Raw genomic sequence first — 15,956 nt, 5'->3', positions numbered from 1 at the left:
TTCTCTAAGATCACAGAACTAGTAAGCAGATAAACTGGGATTTGAATCTAGGTACTTCAGAAACCTTTTTTTTTTTTTTTTTAAAGATGAGAGAGAGAGAGAGAGAGAGAGAGAAAGAACATGCAGTGGGGAGGGGGAAAGGGAGGGGAAGGGAGAAATCCATGCAGACTCTGTGCTGAGCCCCTGAACATGGGCCTCAATCCCATACCCCAAGCCAAGCCAAAATCAAGAGTTGGACCCCCAAAGGACTGCTACCCAGGCACACCAGAAACCATGTTTTTAATTAACATGTTATACTGGTCTTCCAAGTATAGATACCTAAAGTAATAAACTAAATAATAAGCTAATGTTTGCTGGAAAATACAGGTAACATTTCTGGTTACTTCTTAGGGGGTGGTTATTATTAAAATTTTGGTGCATTAAGGGCACCTGGATGGCTCAGTTGGTTAAGCCTCTGCCTTCGGCTCAGGTCGTGATCCTGGGATCCCTGGATAGAGCCTCATGTGGGGCTCTCTGCTCAGCGGGGAGTCTGCTCCTCCTTCCACCCCCTGCTGTTTATGCATGCTCTCTCTCTCTCTCAAATAAATAAAATCTTTAAAAAAAAATCTCGGTGCCTTGAAAGTAATTGTGAGCTCAGATGTTAAGACAAGACTGTAAAGCAGGAACAACGTAGGAGAGAGGTTCAGAAATATGAGAAGAAATCTTGTCTTCCTGCTCTTACAGCACAGTCTGAGCATTTCCTTCTTTTTCCCTTCTAGATTCCAACGATGGCTCCCGGAAGACTGGCTGCGCACAGTTTCTAACCAAATCAGCCTGTAGTACTTTCAGGTGCTCTAAAGTAGCAAAAGCTGGTCTGCCATAGGTTCCCTGCTGCTGAGCTTATGCTTAAGGAATGAAAGGCACAGAAAAACTATGTATTTGTGTACTAATTAACACGTTTACAAGTTTGGATTAAACTGTCACTGAAGCTTAATGGGGACATTTTCTGTTTCACAGGTAGAGATCGTGTAGCTAAGGTAAAGGTACCTGTCAAACACATGCAGATCATTTATTTACAAAAGGCCTGACTGTAGATATCTCAGACTAATTTTTTATTAGAAAAACAACTTAGGCATATACTCATAATTTTTTATTTTTTGCATGAAAACAGATCCTTGTTAATGCTTCTGAATTTACACTCAATTATGCTTTGGGTCAAACTCTTAATAAATACACCTATTTCTCAAAGTATCAAGGGACAGCGTGATACCTTATTATAAGCGTATTATAGTAGCTACTGTAAGATGTGCATTCCATACACTAATAAAGCTCTAGCACAGAAAAGCTCTGTCATTTGTTTCTGACAAGGGTAGTTTGGAGAGTAAAAGGTCTTTAAAAGGTTAAATTCTGGGAAAAGGAAGAAATCTTTATAGGTCATGTCTATATTTGTATCAGTACATTTCACTTTAATATGCATAATTTAAAGGCAAAATCATGAAAATTACCTCATGCTGGGACAACATATAAATTATAGAATGCAAAAGGGAGCTCAAGCCTTCTAGCACAGCATGTATGCAATCCAATAGCTTTTCAAATTATTTTCCAAAGATGTCCGTTAGATGCTTTGGCAATGAATAACTGCTGAGGTTTGTCTTCAACTTATTTGTAAGCCATAAAAGAAGAGCACACATGGGTACTTCGCATAAACCTGGTTTCTAAAAAGCTTTTTAGAAAAAGATGTGACGTCTGCTTTTCCCCCCACTCCTGCTTTCTGTGGCCTACTGTAGCATGTATGTGGTTTGTTTTGTAATTAAAATCTTTCCTAATCAAGCATTACTTTAAAATATGAATAATGCCCTCCACAGGCTAGTATATAAATCACTTGTTTGCTTTAATTTCCTCAGTAAGACAGTCACAAACAGCTTCTCAGAAGCCAAGAATTACTTTTTGCCGTAGAGTAGAGCTCACTAAAAGCAAACTGGGAAGGCCAAATCTGTAAAACACAAATCTGGACCCTTCAAAACACTCCCAACTAACTTACCATCTACTGCTCACGGAAGCAGCCTGCACAAGTCGGGTTCCAAGCATCAGTTGAATAAACATTTAGAGGTCAAGAAGCTCTTGGGGAAACCCCTATCATGAGAACATCTTCTCTGGAGAAACAGTATCTATCTGAGCAACTGCTTGTCTAAGAAACTGTCACTCCCTCTCTTCCGTCCAGGGGACTTGGTAAAGAGGGGTGGATCTGAAGTATGCCAGGGCTGATGCTGGGTATGGAAGGCCTCAACTTTGCAGCTGGAAGACCTAGGTTCAAGTTCCAGCTATGGCCACTTAATAACTGAGCAGACTAAGATAGCACTTTCCTCACGAGCAACATGGGGATCTCACAACTTCTCCAGCTTAATGTACACAGAGGTCAAAGGAGATAAAGAACACAGAAGTGCTTATGAACTGCTGAGAACTACTGCTGAGGTGACTGAGCCAGCTAAAACCCAGCGAGTATACACTATGTGCCCTGCACGGTGCTGGAACACAGGAAATAATCTAGGCAATATTCTAGTGGAGAATGCTTGGCAATGGATTGAAAATTGGGTCTAATGAAAAAAAAGATGATAAGGGACAAGATTAAAAAAAAAACAAAACAAACAAACCAACAAAACAGAAAACCCCCAAACCTAAAAACATTAAAACTCCTGGTTTGAGTACTTGATAACTTAGATGGAACAGATCAACTCCTTGAAAGACACATTACTGAAACTCACACATGTAGAAATATTTAACAAACGGGCCTGGTCTCTTAACCAAATTGAATCCTTAATAACATTTCAAAATAGAAGGCACCAGGCCCACATGGTTTCACTGGTGTATTCTACCAAATATTTAGGAAGAAATTATATCAATATCCTACAATCTGTTTTAGAAAATAGAAGCAGAGGGAATACCTTACTCATTTGATGAGGCCAGCATTACTCAGACAAAACCAGACAAAGACAATAAAAAAGCTGGCAAGTTACTTTGTGGATACAGACAATATGATTCTACAGTTTATATGGAAAGGCAAAAGACCCAAGGTAGCTAACACAACATTGAAGGAGGACAAAGTCAGACGACTGACACTACCTAACTTTCATAATTACTATAAAGCTGCAATAATCAAGATAATGTGGTACTGACAAAAGACCAAACAAAGAGATCACTGGACAAGAACAGAACACTTAGAAATAAACCCCCATAAATATAGCCAACTGAGCAAAGGCTATTCAATGAAGAAAAGGATAGTCTTTTCAACAAATAGTGCTGGAAAAACTGGACATCCACATGTAGAAAAATGACTCTAGACATTGACCTTACATCTTTCATAAAAATTAACTCAAAATGGACCACAGACCTAAAATGTAAAATGCAGGACTATAAAACTTCTAGAACATGAGAAAAAAATTTAGGTGAACTTGGGTTTGATGATGAGTTTTTAGATACAACACTAAATACACAATCCATGAAAAAAAAATCCCTGAGAAGTTGGACCTCGTTAAAATTTAAAAACCTTCTGCTTAATGAAAAGACACTGTTGAGAGAATGAAAAGAAAAGCCACCAACTGGGAAAATACACGCAAAACATGTCTGACAAAAAACTTCTATAAAAAAATACACAAAGAACTCTTAAAACTCAATAATTAAAAAACACGACCCAACTAATGGGGATACATAGATGGCAAGTAAGCACATAAAAAGGTGTTCCAAGTCATTGTTCATTACGGAACAGCATATTAAAATAATAAGACCACTACATACCTATTAGAATGGTTAAAATCCAAAACAATGGATTTACGGACACTTGCTTTATAGCCCAGAGTATGGCCTATCTTAGTAAACATTCCATGTACAACCTGAGAAGAATGTGACTTCTGCCATTAGAATTAATATGTAAATGTCAACTAGGTCAAAGTGGTTAAAACTGTTTGACAGAAAAGTGTTATCATCTTTATTTTTGTTCCTCTTTTTTTCCTCTGGTGCTGTTAAGCTTTTCTGCTAACCCGATTTTGAACAATTAGGATGGGCCTTGTATTTTTCCTCATACTGCTCAGGTTTGGGATTATCGATCTATGTGCTAATAGTTCTCAATAAATCTGAAAAATATTCAGCCAGTTTTTCTTCAAGTATTTTTTTCTGACTCCCTGTTTTCAGGATTCCAAGGACACATATTCTGGGCTGCTTGAAATTGTCCCAGAGTTCACAGACTCATTTTTTTTTTTTCAATTCACTTTTCTCTGTTTCATTTTGGATAGTCTGTATTGCTAGGTTTTCAATTCACTTACCTTTTCTTCTGTTTTGGTGTCCTTGTCCGCTAATTTTAATATCCAATGTCATATGTGGGTTTCATTTTCCAGCTTCTCTGAATACACTGTAATTTTTTTATTTGATGTAATATACCATAAATTTTACACTGTTGGGTCCTGGATATTTTTGTATTCCTTAAAGTATTTTTAATCTTTGTTCTGGGAGGCAGTTAAATTACTTGGTAAGTTTGATCCTTTCAGGTCTTGCTATTAAGATTTGCTAGCATGAGTGGAGTTAGGTATCTAGGGCTGCTTCCCACTATTGAGTACTTCTGAGTACTCTACCCCATGTTCTGTGCATTATGAGGTCTTCATTCTAGTCTTGCTATTGGCTCTGTGTATATGCAAGTATTATTACCTCTGATCCTTTCAGGTGGTTTTTTCCTTGGCCTAGCTAGTTTCCTTATACCATGCACTTACACTTGAGATAGGGGCCTTCTGCACATCTCCAGAGTTCTGCTGCCTGGTACTTGCCTACAAACTCTGGCCACCTCAGTCTCTTGATTCTCAGCTCCATCTCCTCAAAGCAATGAATATGCTGGAAACTGGCTGGGATCCCCTCCCTGCACTATTGCCTAGGAAGTCTCTCAAGACATTAAGGTGGGACAAACACAGGGCTTACCTTGTCTGTTTCCAGTCTCTCAGTTATCAATGACCTTTATTGCCTGACACCCAGTTTTTTAAAAAACTATTTCATATACTCGGTCCAATTTTTTGGCTGCTTCAAGCAAGGGGGTAAATCTGTTACTCCACTTGGGGCAGAAGTGGAATTCCTGCACCCTTGGCTTTTATTCACTCTAAAAATACTTAGTTCCTACTGTATGTCAGGTACCTCTGGGCTAGGTGATGTTGACAGAGTAGCAAAGTATAGTCTTATTCTGAAGGTCCTTCCATTACCATTCTAATGGTAAATAAAGATCGGTAAATAGACCTGATCCTTAGATGTTTCCAAGAACTCCACTTTTAGGCTTCTGCTTTTCTCGCTAATTCATTTCCTCCTAACATTAACCTAGTTTCAAGAAGTGAACTACCACTTCTGTGCTGACAACTTCCGAGTCTATGTCTCCACTTCTACTTCTTCCCATCAAGTCCAGTCCCATGTTTCCCCACTGCTCATTGTTAGTCACATGAAACATGAGTTCTTGTGCTTCCCTACCTCTAAACGTCAAAAAGTCAAGTGGATTCTACTAACTTACCTCCAAATCCATCTTCTCCTAGCCACTCTATGCAACGCAATTAACAAATTTTGAGTACCTATTACATTCTGGGTATTCCTAGGCCTTCAGTCTTATCTCTTCCAATTTATCCTGTATAACATATTGGATGAATGATTTTTCTAAAGAGAAACATTATTCCATCATTCCTCTGCTTAAAATCCTTTGAGGAGAATCTACTAATGTTAAAATTAAATCCAAAGTCCTACCTTATGGTTCACAAAGCAATTAAGAACACAGTCGCTGCCAGTCTCTCAAATTTCAGCTCCGTGACTCACCTTTATTCTTGTCCTATGTTCTGAGCATACTTAACACTTGCAACTCCTCCAAATGTACCATGTTTTACCTCACATTCTTTGTATATATAGTTCACTCTGCTTAGAATAGCCCTATCTCCTTTTTTCCCCTAATTCCTTTAGGCTATTTAAGATTCAGTTCAGACATTTCCTCCTCCAGGAAATCTTCCCAAATTCCCCAGTCTGTTTCAGATATACTTTTATTGGTACTCCTTTGACTAGATATATTCAGAAACCCAACTCATTCCAACTTATTAAAAAAACTAACTGTTGTAAAGATACTGGGCTGTTTCAAGGATCCAAGCAAAGGAATGCAGGTGAGCCTTTGTAGCTACAACAAAGGACTCAAATGCCATCAGGATTTCTGTGGTCTCCTCTCCCTGTGCCTTATCTCCTCTCCTGGTGTCTTCTCTTCTTTTCTTCATGCATCTTGTCTATTTTCCTCTTTGTGTGTCTGCTTTACTCTTCCCCTTCTCTCTGTGATTTTTTTTTTTTTACTGTTTCAGCCAACATGATGGAAAAGTAGTCATTGTTAGTTGCTGAACTTTGTACCTCATATAACTCAGAGGCCTGAAGAGCGGCTCATTCATCCTCTTCAAGTTCAGTTCTACAATTTCCTGGAAAAGGCACTGACTGGCCCTGCTTAGGCCAGTTGCTCACCCTGACTCAATCTAGTGGAGTCAGGGTCCTGCTGTCAGACGCTGCTCCTGCTGTAATCACATGGCCTGAAAATGTAGGGATGAAGTGGCAATCACCCTAGTGGGGGTTCACAGTAGATAATCCTTCAGGTGACCACCATTACTTGCTTAGAGCCCAAAGAAGAGCTACATCAGAACATTTTCTGTCTCTCCTAAAAGCTCTTTAGGACAAGAGCTAAGGTTTTCATTTACATAGGAAATGACCAAACAGGGTAACATATAATTAATAAACAAATTAGTTAATGCCTCAAAAGACCAGGCACTGAAACAACTGAAAAGCCTACACAATATAATAGGAACCAGCATAAATTAGAACGTGAGAGACTTTTGTGGTAGCCTGGGTTCTGCCACAAACAGCAAACCAAGTACTAGCTTTTCTATACTTCAGTTTCCTCCTTCATCAACAGAAATTTCTGTAGTAGCCCTACCTACCTGAAGAGAATGTTCTGAGTTTCAACTGAGATACTATCTGTGAAAGCACCTTGAGAAAAATAAAAATCTCTACACAAATATAAGGTAGAGTTATTATTACAGTAATCACAAACATGCAAATAACAAATATAAGAAAGAGCATACACTCTTGATTCGTGGGAAAAGAAGGCGGAATGTACCTTTTCTACCACTGAAAGTAGAAAATGCTAAGAACACAATTAAAATGAATGCCAAAAAAAAAATAAAATAAATGCCAATATAACTCAAACTAAAGGGAAGATTTTCTAATATCAAAAGCCTTCAAAGTCAGGAGCCTTGAAAAAACAAAAATTAAAAAAATCACGTGCTTTTGCCAAGAGAAAAACTGATTTTTGTTTCTTGTAATTTATGAACCAAAGTGTGGTTAAAGCTCAACACAAAGCAAAATGCATACACTGAAAGTGAAGCTACTTTTGACCTTAAAATTTCATTTTTTCTAATTTACTTGGTAAATTAAAGTATTTCTGCCTTATGGAAGTACTACTTTATATTCAATTAAAAACATTATGACTAACGTATTCTAAAATGGACATAAGAGAAATGGTTTATATCAAAGACTTTGCCACCACATGCTCAGGATCAAACGAAAGAGGATGTGTGCAGATACATAACTGTGATGAGAGCCTACTGATACAGCAGTCTGTATCAGCAAAGCCCAGACACTTCATACCAGATGCAAGTGGAACTTGGCAAGTCTTAAAAGAGAGCTGCCAGGGACATTCTTGACGGGAGAAAAGTCATTTGAGAATTATAAAGACCAATGGCATCATAGTACTGTTTTTTGATGGTTTTTGGGGGTGTGTGTGTGTGTGTCTATGCTGCATAAAATGAAGGAAGACAAAATGGATTCTAAGGATAATTCCTACTATTTCCCCAGGAATGTTCACAAAGTTTCTGAAAAATTTATCTTGGGGGGGACGCCTGGGTGACTCAGTTGGTTGAGCGGCTGCCTTCGGCTCAGGTCATGATCCCAGTGTCCTGGGATCGAGTCCCGCATCGGGCTCCTTGCTCGGCGGGGAGCCTGCTTCTCCCTCTGCCTCTGCCTGCCTCTCTGTCTGCCTGTGCTCGCTCACTCTCTCTCCCTCTGTCTCTGACAAATAAATAAATAAAATCTTTAAAAAAAAAATTTATCTTGGGGTATTTTTGGTGTTCTTTTAATGATGTTGGGAACGTTCATGCCTTTTGCTGAAGGAAATAGGTACTTCCTTCAAATGATATTTCCTATAAAGGCTGGACATAAAATTTTTTTTTCTGAGTTGGAAAACTTAAGTTACAACCTATGATTCAGAAATGACTATATTAATGTAATTTTTAGGTTATTATGTATTTTTTTAATCTAAAAGGCACAATTCGCTGGCAATAAATGGTGATTCTCTCCCAGTTAGCATATGAGTAGGAAGCCTATACATCTGAATCCCCAGATGCCAGTGAACATGTGAAGGCTGCACACACACCTGGAAGGTCCCCAGCCTGTGCCAGGAAAACCCACACTCCTGGAGCACCAGGAAAGGCTCAAGGATGACAGTCGTTAAGTTAGATAGTTAGCAATGACAAAAATCAGCTGCATTACTCTAGAGACCAATTTAAACATTAGCTTAATTTGTTATTTAAACATGACTAGAATATTAGTTGAAACTGATCAACATCGAATTTTCTCCCCTTTTAACTCACCTGTAAGATTCTTTGCAAGATTGATGGAAGGGCAATAAACGCTGCCATGCTGTTGAGAACTTGCATGGTCAGAGACTTCAGAGCTGTTGTAATAATAAAATGTTAATATTACGGTTAGTTTAAAGTAAGAGGTTTTGGTTTTCCTACAAGTCAGTGGAAAATAGTAGATTTATATAGTTTCCTAGAAACTCAGCTAACTTAAAGTTAACTGCTGATAAATAACAAAGCTACTATTATTCAAGACAAATGACGCAACTGGTGCCATAGAAAGAACTGAATAAAAGATGAGATTAACACTACACGACAATTTCATTAAGAAAAACACTAACACTATGATACTGGGAAAAGGTATCGTAATGATAATTTTTCGCAGATGAAAGTTGGTGATGGTATAGGTGGACTCCGATGATGTAATTACCTTCCGGGTGCAGATGAGGTGCGGCTGATCCAGAGAGCTTCTGGGGGGCCATCATTGCCTCCAGTAATGGAAACCAGAGTGCCTACAATGTCAGAGGAAACCAAAGCACTCTGTTATATTTAAGATTGGCTTCAGCATAGTGCTTTACAGGTTGAGATGTACCTCTCATGTACATTTGTTTATAAACATTTTATTATTTTTAAAAGATTTTATTTATTTACTTGTCAGAGAGAGACATAGTGAGAGGGAACATAAGCAGGGGGAGTGAGAGAGGGAGAAGCAGGCTTCCCACCAAGCCGGGAGCCAGATGAGGGGCTCAATCCCAGGACCCTGGGATCATGATCTGAGCCAAAGGCAGACGCTTAATGACTGAGCCACCCAGGCACCCTGTTTATAAACATTTTAAAAACAAAAGATAGAACACTTGACTGGGAAGAGAAACAACAATAAGAAGCAATGAGCACAGTTACAATAGGTATCTTTACTATGCGCCTTGGGAAAATAAAGACACTGCAGTACGTCTAGGCCCTGGAACTGCAGTCTTCTGTGTTTTAGGACAAGGCCTGTTCAAAGGAGACACAACCGAGCTGCCAGCCGGGTTCTCATACACGGTGCTGTACACGCACCCCTGACCAAGTCTAAGTGACCCTATGTACTGCAGGACAGGACACAGGGCCGCCCCTTCCGCCACCTCACCTCCCCCACATTTCTCTCAGCCGCATCAAGCAAGAGAAATGAATACAGGTTGTTGAAAGTTTTCCCCTCTCTAAAGCGTTGTTTTGTATTACGTCAGTCATCATAGACCAAGAAGTAGAAGTTAACATTATTTCAATTAACATTTCCAACCACATCAGGAGATAAAGTAATAGATCCACCATTTATTTATTCCTATTATGTTGGTCCTCAATTAAATGATTTACACAACTTTCTCATTTCAATTTCATAACAACCTTATACAATAAGCATGATCTTCACTTGCGATAAGAAACTTAAGTCTAGAAAAGTAATTTGCCAAAGATCACACTACCAGTTAACTGGTACTCTGACTCCAAATTCTGTCCCCTTCCTTTTTTTGGGGGGGGGGAGGGGCAGGGATCTTTAATCAAAAATCAAACTAATACATTTTAAGTTTTCAGACATGGTTTCTTGTTGGACAATCATTTACAGAAGGCCTTAACTCTATGTCTTGGGAGGAACATATTCCTGAAAACACCTGGGAGCCATGAAGAAAGGTCAAAGCAGAACAAGAGTGGTTATTTACAGAAAAGGGCATATTCTGCACCCCACCACCTGACCCCATACAAATTCTATGGCAGTGGAGATATGGGAGCCTCTGAAGGCAAAGAGAACAGGCTGTGGGTCCAGTAACCACTGGTTGACCTCCCAACTGAAGAGCTCTACTAGGAAGCCTTTATCTGTCGCCATTTAAGGTTTTATGAGGTCAAGATTTCATACTAATAACTTTTGATGTATTTCTTCAAGTTCTCAAGATACTGGTTTTAACTATATTACATATGGCAATTTTTTATTTTATTGAAATTTTAACTTATTTAGTACTCATGAACTATTAGTATTGTATTTTATTCTTGGATAGCTTTATTTAGCTTACCTTTTTTTTAAACATGTTTTTATAGCCACATTATTTATTTCTGTGTAGGTTATTTTAATGTATTATTTATTTATTTATTTATTGTATAATTTATTTTAATTATATATGGGATACATTTTGTTTTTATATTTATTATGTTTAGAAATTTCATTTTTAGATTTTCTTATTTAATCCAGACAATTCAGGAAGAACTACTTTTGTAAAGATTAGCTGTTTCTTGACTATAAATGGTAGACTGGGGGAAGCATGGTTGTGGAGGTAATAGCCATGGGATACGTTCACACTCTACACAGAGGAATTATTTTTCTTTAATTAAATCTCCACACAAACCATCCCCTGAGAGCAACACAACTAAACCTGAATTCCTTTCTTATGCTGTGTAATACACAGCTTCCTTTTCAGGGAATTATATGCATAATAACAAAGCCAAACTCTTTGTTATATGTAATCACCATGTATTAAGGCAGCCCCATAAACAGATAGAGAAAAGTAGGACAGGAAGAGATTCTACTTGAGAAAGGATTAACAGCCCAATTTCCTGTAGTCTGCTTTAAGTAAATACTCAGAATATTAAGTCTTGTGATGATAACTTCTGGAAAGAGATATTATGAACAGTCTACTGTCAAACTTCCAAACACTTCAAATCTTCTAGTTAGTTGAATGTCTGTAATAACAGCTTTTGTTCTCACTCTCTCCAAAACAAAACAAAGAGAATCAAGACAAACCACCATTAAAACCCCCCAAATCGAATGTTTGGCATTATGTAAGATCAGTCTAGCATTTTTCACATAAGACAGTATTTATATAAAATTTACATTCAAATATTTCTGTTGTTATAATGAAACTTGTTCAGAAATGAAGCAGAAACCAGTTGTTGGAGGGAGGGGCCACAAAGAGAGGGTGTGTGTGTGTTTCTCTAACACAGGGAGAGACAAATAGACTTTTCTCACACACAGCCAGTCAATAGCATAGTAACAGCCATAGAGAAGTGAAAATTTCAAAGGACAGGAAGAAGTCTAACATCTAATATTTTTACTAAAACAAATCCCAACTCAGGGAAAGAAAAAAAAGATGGAATGAGTTTTCCTTTGGCCACATCAAAAGAAGCATTGTTCCTATCTCTGATTAAGAGATACAGAGTTCAAATACAGTTGGAATAATCCCTAGAGTTCTGGAGCCATGGATTTTTATAACTAATTCTACTGTTAATACATGTGAGTCATATATTTCAGCTTATGTGAACCTAAACAGACCTACTTATAAAACATAATTATCCTTTTCCCTTAAATTTTCCATGAGAAGATGGAGGAGTATCAAATAGATACTGGAGAGGAAATGGAAGGGTTGAAAAGTGAAAAAGATTTAGAATTAAGTACGTATGAACATGGCTTAAAGAATTCTACCTTTTCATGTTTCTCTATCAAAATATAACCATGTCCAAATATAGTCAGCCAACCAAAAGATAAATGAAAATAAAAACTCAGGAATAGAAAAATCATGGCAAAACGACTGCTAAAAAGCTCAAAATCCATTTTCAAAAGATTAAACAATTTATGGGAATTGTGGACACAGAAAAGAATGTATGTGTTACTGGACTCAATGAGGTTAATTAAAATTAAGAGGGATGGAGGAGAGAGTGGGAGCAAGCATGAATTCACGTGTTTCCTTACTGGCTTGGCATCACAGATACTATAAAACAGAAATGTAATTATGAATAAATAATTCCAATCTGTTACAGTCATTCAGATTTTTTTAAAGCTGTAGTGATATTTATTAAGAAATAGTATGGTGAAGAAATATTAATTTGAAATTCAGAAAGCTTCCTAATGGAGACTGACTACTATATTTATTTGTAAAAGCAAGCATTTCCTGATTTAGGCTGATAAGAAGTACCTGGACTGATGGTCCCCCAGTGATAATGATGGTTATTTCTGGGTGATAGGATCTTAACAAGGTAATTTTTATTTATTTATTTTTTAAAGATTTTATTTATTTATTTGACAGACAGAGATCACAAGTAGGCAGAGATACAGGCAGAGAGAGAGAAAGGGAAGCAGACTCCCTGCTGAACAGAGAGCCCGATGCGGGGCTCCATCCCAGGACCCTGAAATTATGACCTGAGCTGAAAGGCAGAGGCTTTAACCCACTGAGACACCCAGGCGTCCCTTACAAGATAATTTTTAAAAAAACATTCTTCTTTGTAACTTTCTGTTTTGCAGGATTTAAAAAAATAATGAGTATGTATATCACACAAAATGTTTTTTTAAAAATCACCTCTGTTATGTAAATGTGCTTGTTGTATACGATTTTTCTTCTGAAGGGTTTTTGGAATGTATGGTCTTAAAAAATCCTTGACAAGAACGTCAAGCTGCAATTTACCCAACTCAAAAGAACAGGAAAGAAAAATACGTTTATAATTCTCACTGTAACATATATGGCTAAATATATATAAAAAGTCTGCCTTACTCCCCATTTCAGAACCCTGGGAAGAGAAAGGCGCTGGTGCCAAGTCAGAGGCTGCAGCCCGGAGGGGCAGGCACCGAGGAGTTACAAGGAGGCCACATCACACTGCAACTTCTCTTCTGAAAACTGCAGCAGAATGTGGCTGTCAAGTCCCATCCCGCCCCCTTAGTCTCTGCTTCCCTGCTGTAACTCCCACCTGCACCAGGTGCTCAGCCGTGCCTCCTTCAGTTCTGTGCTCTGCCTTTTGGCAGTCTGGAATCTGTTACAGCAGTGGTTCCAACCTTGGCTGTACAGTGGGATCATGTGGGAAGCTTTAGCACTGGGTCCCCATCCAGAAACTGTAATTTCATTGTTCTGGGGGTGCAGCCTGAGTGCTGGGATTTTCTTAAAGCTCCCCAAGTGACTGTAATGTATAGTCAGGGTTGAGAAGCTACATCACAGCCTTCTTTGACCTTTTCCAGCATTCTCTGTATCCCCTAAAGGTTTCCCTCCAGCTCCTCATGCTCATTTTCCTCCACGGAGAATAGAAGAGATGATAAATGACAACACATCCATAGAATCGCTACACGGCATACACAGAATCACGGTCCAGAGAGAACAAGGACATCCAGTAATCATGTGCTTAAATCCTGCAGCACAGCCAGATCCAGGAATATAAAGCCTTTTGTGAGAACAAAGAGGACAGGCACTCTTCACAATAACTTTAGGAGGCTTATACTCCTGGGAGCACTAAACAGTGATTAAAATCTAGTTGAATTAAATTCAGGTGGCTGAGAGGGCAGCAGAAATAGAATTAATTCCTTGTTTCAGATCAGAACCGACTTTGATATGCCTAAGTAGTCATTCTCCTACCTCTCGTTGCTGCTGGTTCAAATTATGGGAATTTCTCTGGCAAAGGGCAATTGTCTCTACCATGGTATCTTCAACATCCTTCAATGAGATCTCCTCTTTGGTCTCTAGATTCAGAAAAATTGTTAACAAGACTTAAGGATGTATTACTGATAATCCTCAGAGCTTCTGTAAAAAAATTATCTTTTTCTTGGCATAGCACTGTTTTGTATTATGAAATCTTCCATAAGCATGATACCAATCCTTAGTAGATTAAAAACAGATAATTTTGTTTCCAGGTAAATGCCTGACATTCACAGGACATATAAAGCACACCACACTTAGCATTTTAATACACTTTAGCTATGGAACAGCTCTGATCATCTGTGGGTTAGTCAGCAGAAAGATGACCTTTCACCTTTCTTGCTCTACCGTTTCTTCTTCCCTCTATTTCTTAAATGTAAGTCATCCTTCAAGATACTATCTTAGGCCCTCTCCTTTTCATTTCCCAATAATTCACTTCCTCTTGTGGTTTCAACCTCAGGTCCTTGTCAATAACTTCCGAATGTACACCTGCAGCCCGTGTTCCTTTCATCATCTGCAGGGTGAACTTTCCACAGACTCTATCCATCTCTACACGGATGTCCTGCGAGCACCTTGAGTTTATATGCACAAAAACCAGATCACTTTTTTTCTCACTTCCCAAACTAAGTTAATGAAACCATCTTCTTTAGTTCAGTTTATAAATCTTCATCGTCCCTGATGTTCCGTCCCCGCTTTACCCACACATCGAAATAAATTGCCACTTCTGTGGATTCTACTTCCGTGCCCTCACGTGTCGTGACTTTTACCCTATGCTGCTCTTCACCTCCTGTGAACTACAGCAACAACTCTTAAACTTCTGACTTCTAAATCTTGCCTCCCTCATTCTCTTTGACACTGTCACAAGCAAATGTATCAGTCTCATCCACAAAAATCATTAAAGGCTTTGAAGTTTTAAAAACAGAACATAAGTAAACCTCTGACCCTAAGTAGACGCAGTAACCATCTGGCTCATGTTCTCACCCTCTGTGTTCTTACTCCGCTGTGCTGTATCTTACTCCTGAGTTCCTGGTCAAGTACTTTCATACTCACGTTCTGCTCAGCCCAGGTGCCCTTTCTTTGCCTTTCCCTATCAAACTTCTAGTCATCATTCCAGTCTTACTTCAAAGGTCACATCTTCCACAAATGACCTTTGATTCATCAGTTACAAATCATTCCCTAATTTTTCACAATCATTTGCCACTCTCACTGCATCTCTTTGATAATACTTGATTCCTCCAGCATTCAAAGTTTTTATTTACATATCTGTCTCTTTCACAAGACTATAGTTATTTGGGTAAGAGCTGTGTTTTAGCTAACTGTGTATTACCCTCACGAGCACCATGTCTTGCAATTAGCAAATCCTCCAAAATTCTTAGGCACGCAGAAAAAATTAAATCTGAGAATAAACAGTGGACATGAGATTATTTCTGAAAAACTGATCTTCAGAGAAATTTAAATTCAAAGAACTGGCTTCTCTACACCTATCACTTGCAAATCACTGTAGTGGTTTTAGGGAAACATTCTCCTTTTCCCTCAACCTCCCATGTAATGTGTGCAAAAATTATTCTAACAACAATAAGAAAAATATCATAAATGCAATAAATCTATTACAAATTGACTAAACAGAGACTAACAGTACAAAAATAACAATTAAATGCTTAGCTGAACTAAATATGGAAAAGTCAACCAACTGTTTACTAAGGCTCCAAGAAGATGCTGTGTAATACAAAATGATCCAGATACAACACAGATCCTATCACCTAAGACCGAGCCACAGAAAACACAGATGAATGTAATTTATAGAGAATTAGGGTAAAGGAGTTTAAGGAAATGTGTGGGCAAAGGGGGTCTAAGAAATGTGCTGATGTGTTGAAGAGGTAGGGCAATC

The 15,956-nt window shown here is 38.3% G+C and overlaps 1 protein-coding gene across 5 annotated transcripts in view; it reads right to left on the bottom strand.

Moving 5' to 3' along the window:
- The window catches only part of VPS8 (VPS8 subunit of CORVET complex), a 247,168-nt gene that overhangs the window by 54,504 nt on the left and 176,708 nt on the right, over positions 1-15,956 (bottom strand). For all 5 annotated transcript variants that reach the window (XM_032875548.1, XM_032875551.1, XM_032875549.1 and 2 more), the window contains 3 exons: positions 14,009-14,112; positions 9,085-9,166; positions 8,667-8,749 (listed from right to left, as the gene is read on the bottom strand). In XM_032875548.1, coding sequence (XP_032731439.1) covers positions 8,667-8,749; positions 9,085-9,166; positions 14,009-14,112 — 269 coding nt within the window. The remainder of the gene's footprint in view (positions 1-8,666; positions 8,750-9,084; positions 9,167-14,008; positions 14,113-15,956) is intronic.

This window comes from Lontra canadensis, unplaced genomic scaffold (assembly GCF_010015895.1).
Source record: "Lontra canadensis isolate GAN:19392208 unplaced genomic scaffold, GSC_riverotter_1.0 scaffold56, whole genome shotgun sequence".
In the NCBI taxonomy this organism is placed as follows: domain Eukaryota; kingdom Metazoa; phylum Chordata; class Mammalia; order Carnivora; family Mustelidae; genus Lontra; species Lontra canadensis.
This window is presented reverse-complemented; position numbering and strand designations above follow the sequence as displayed.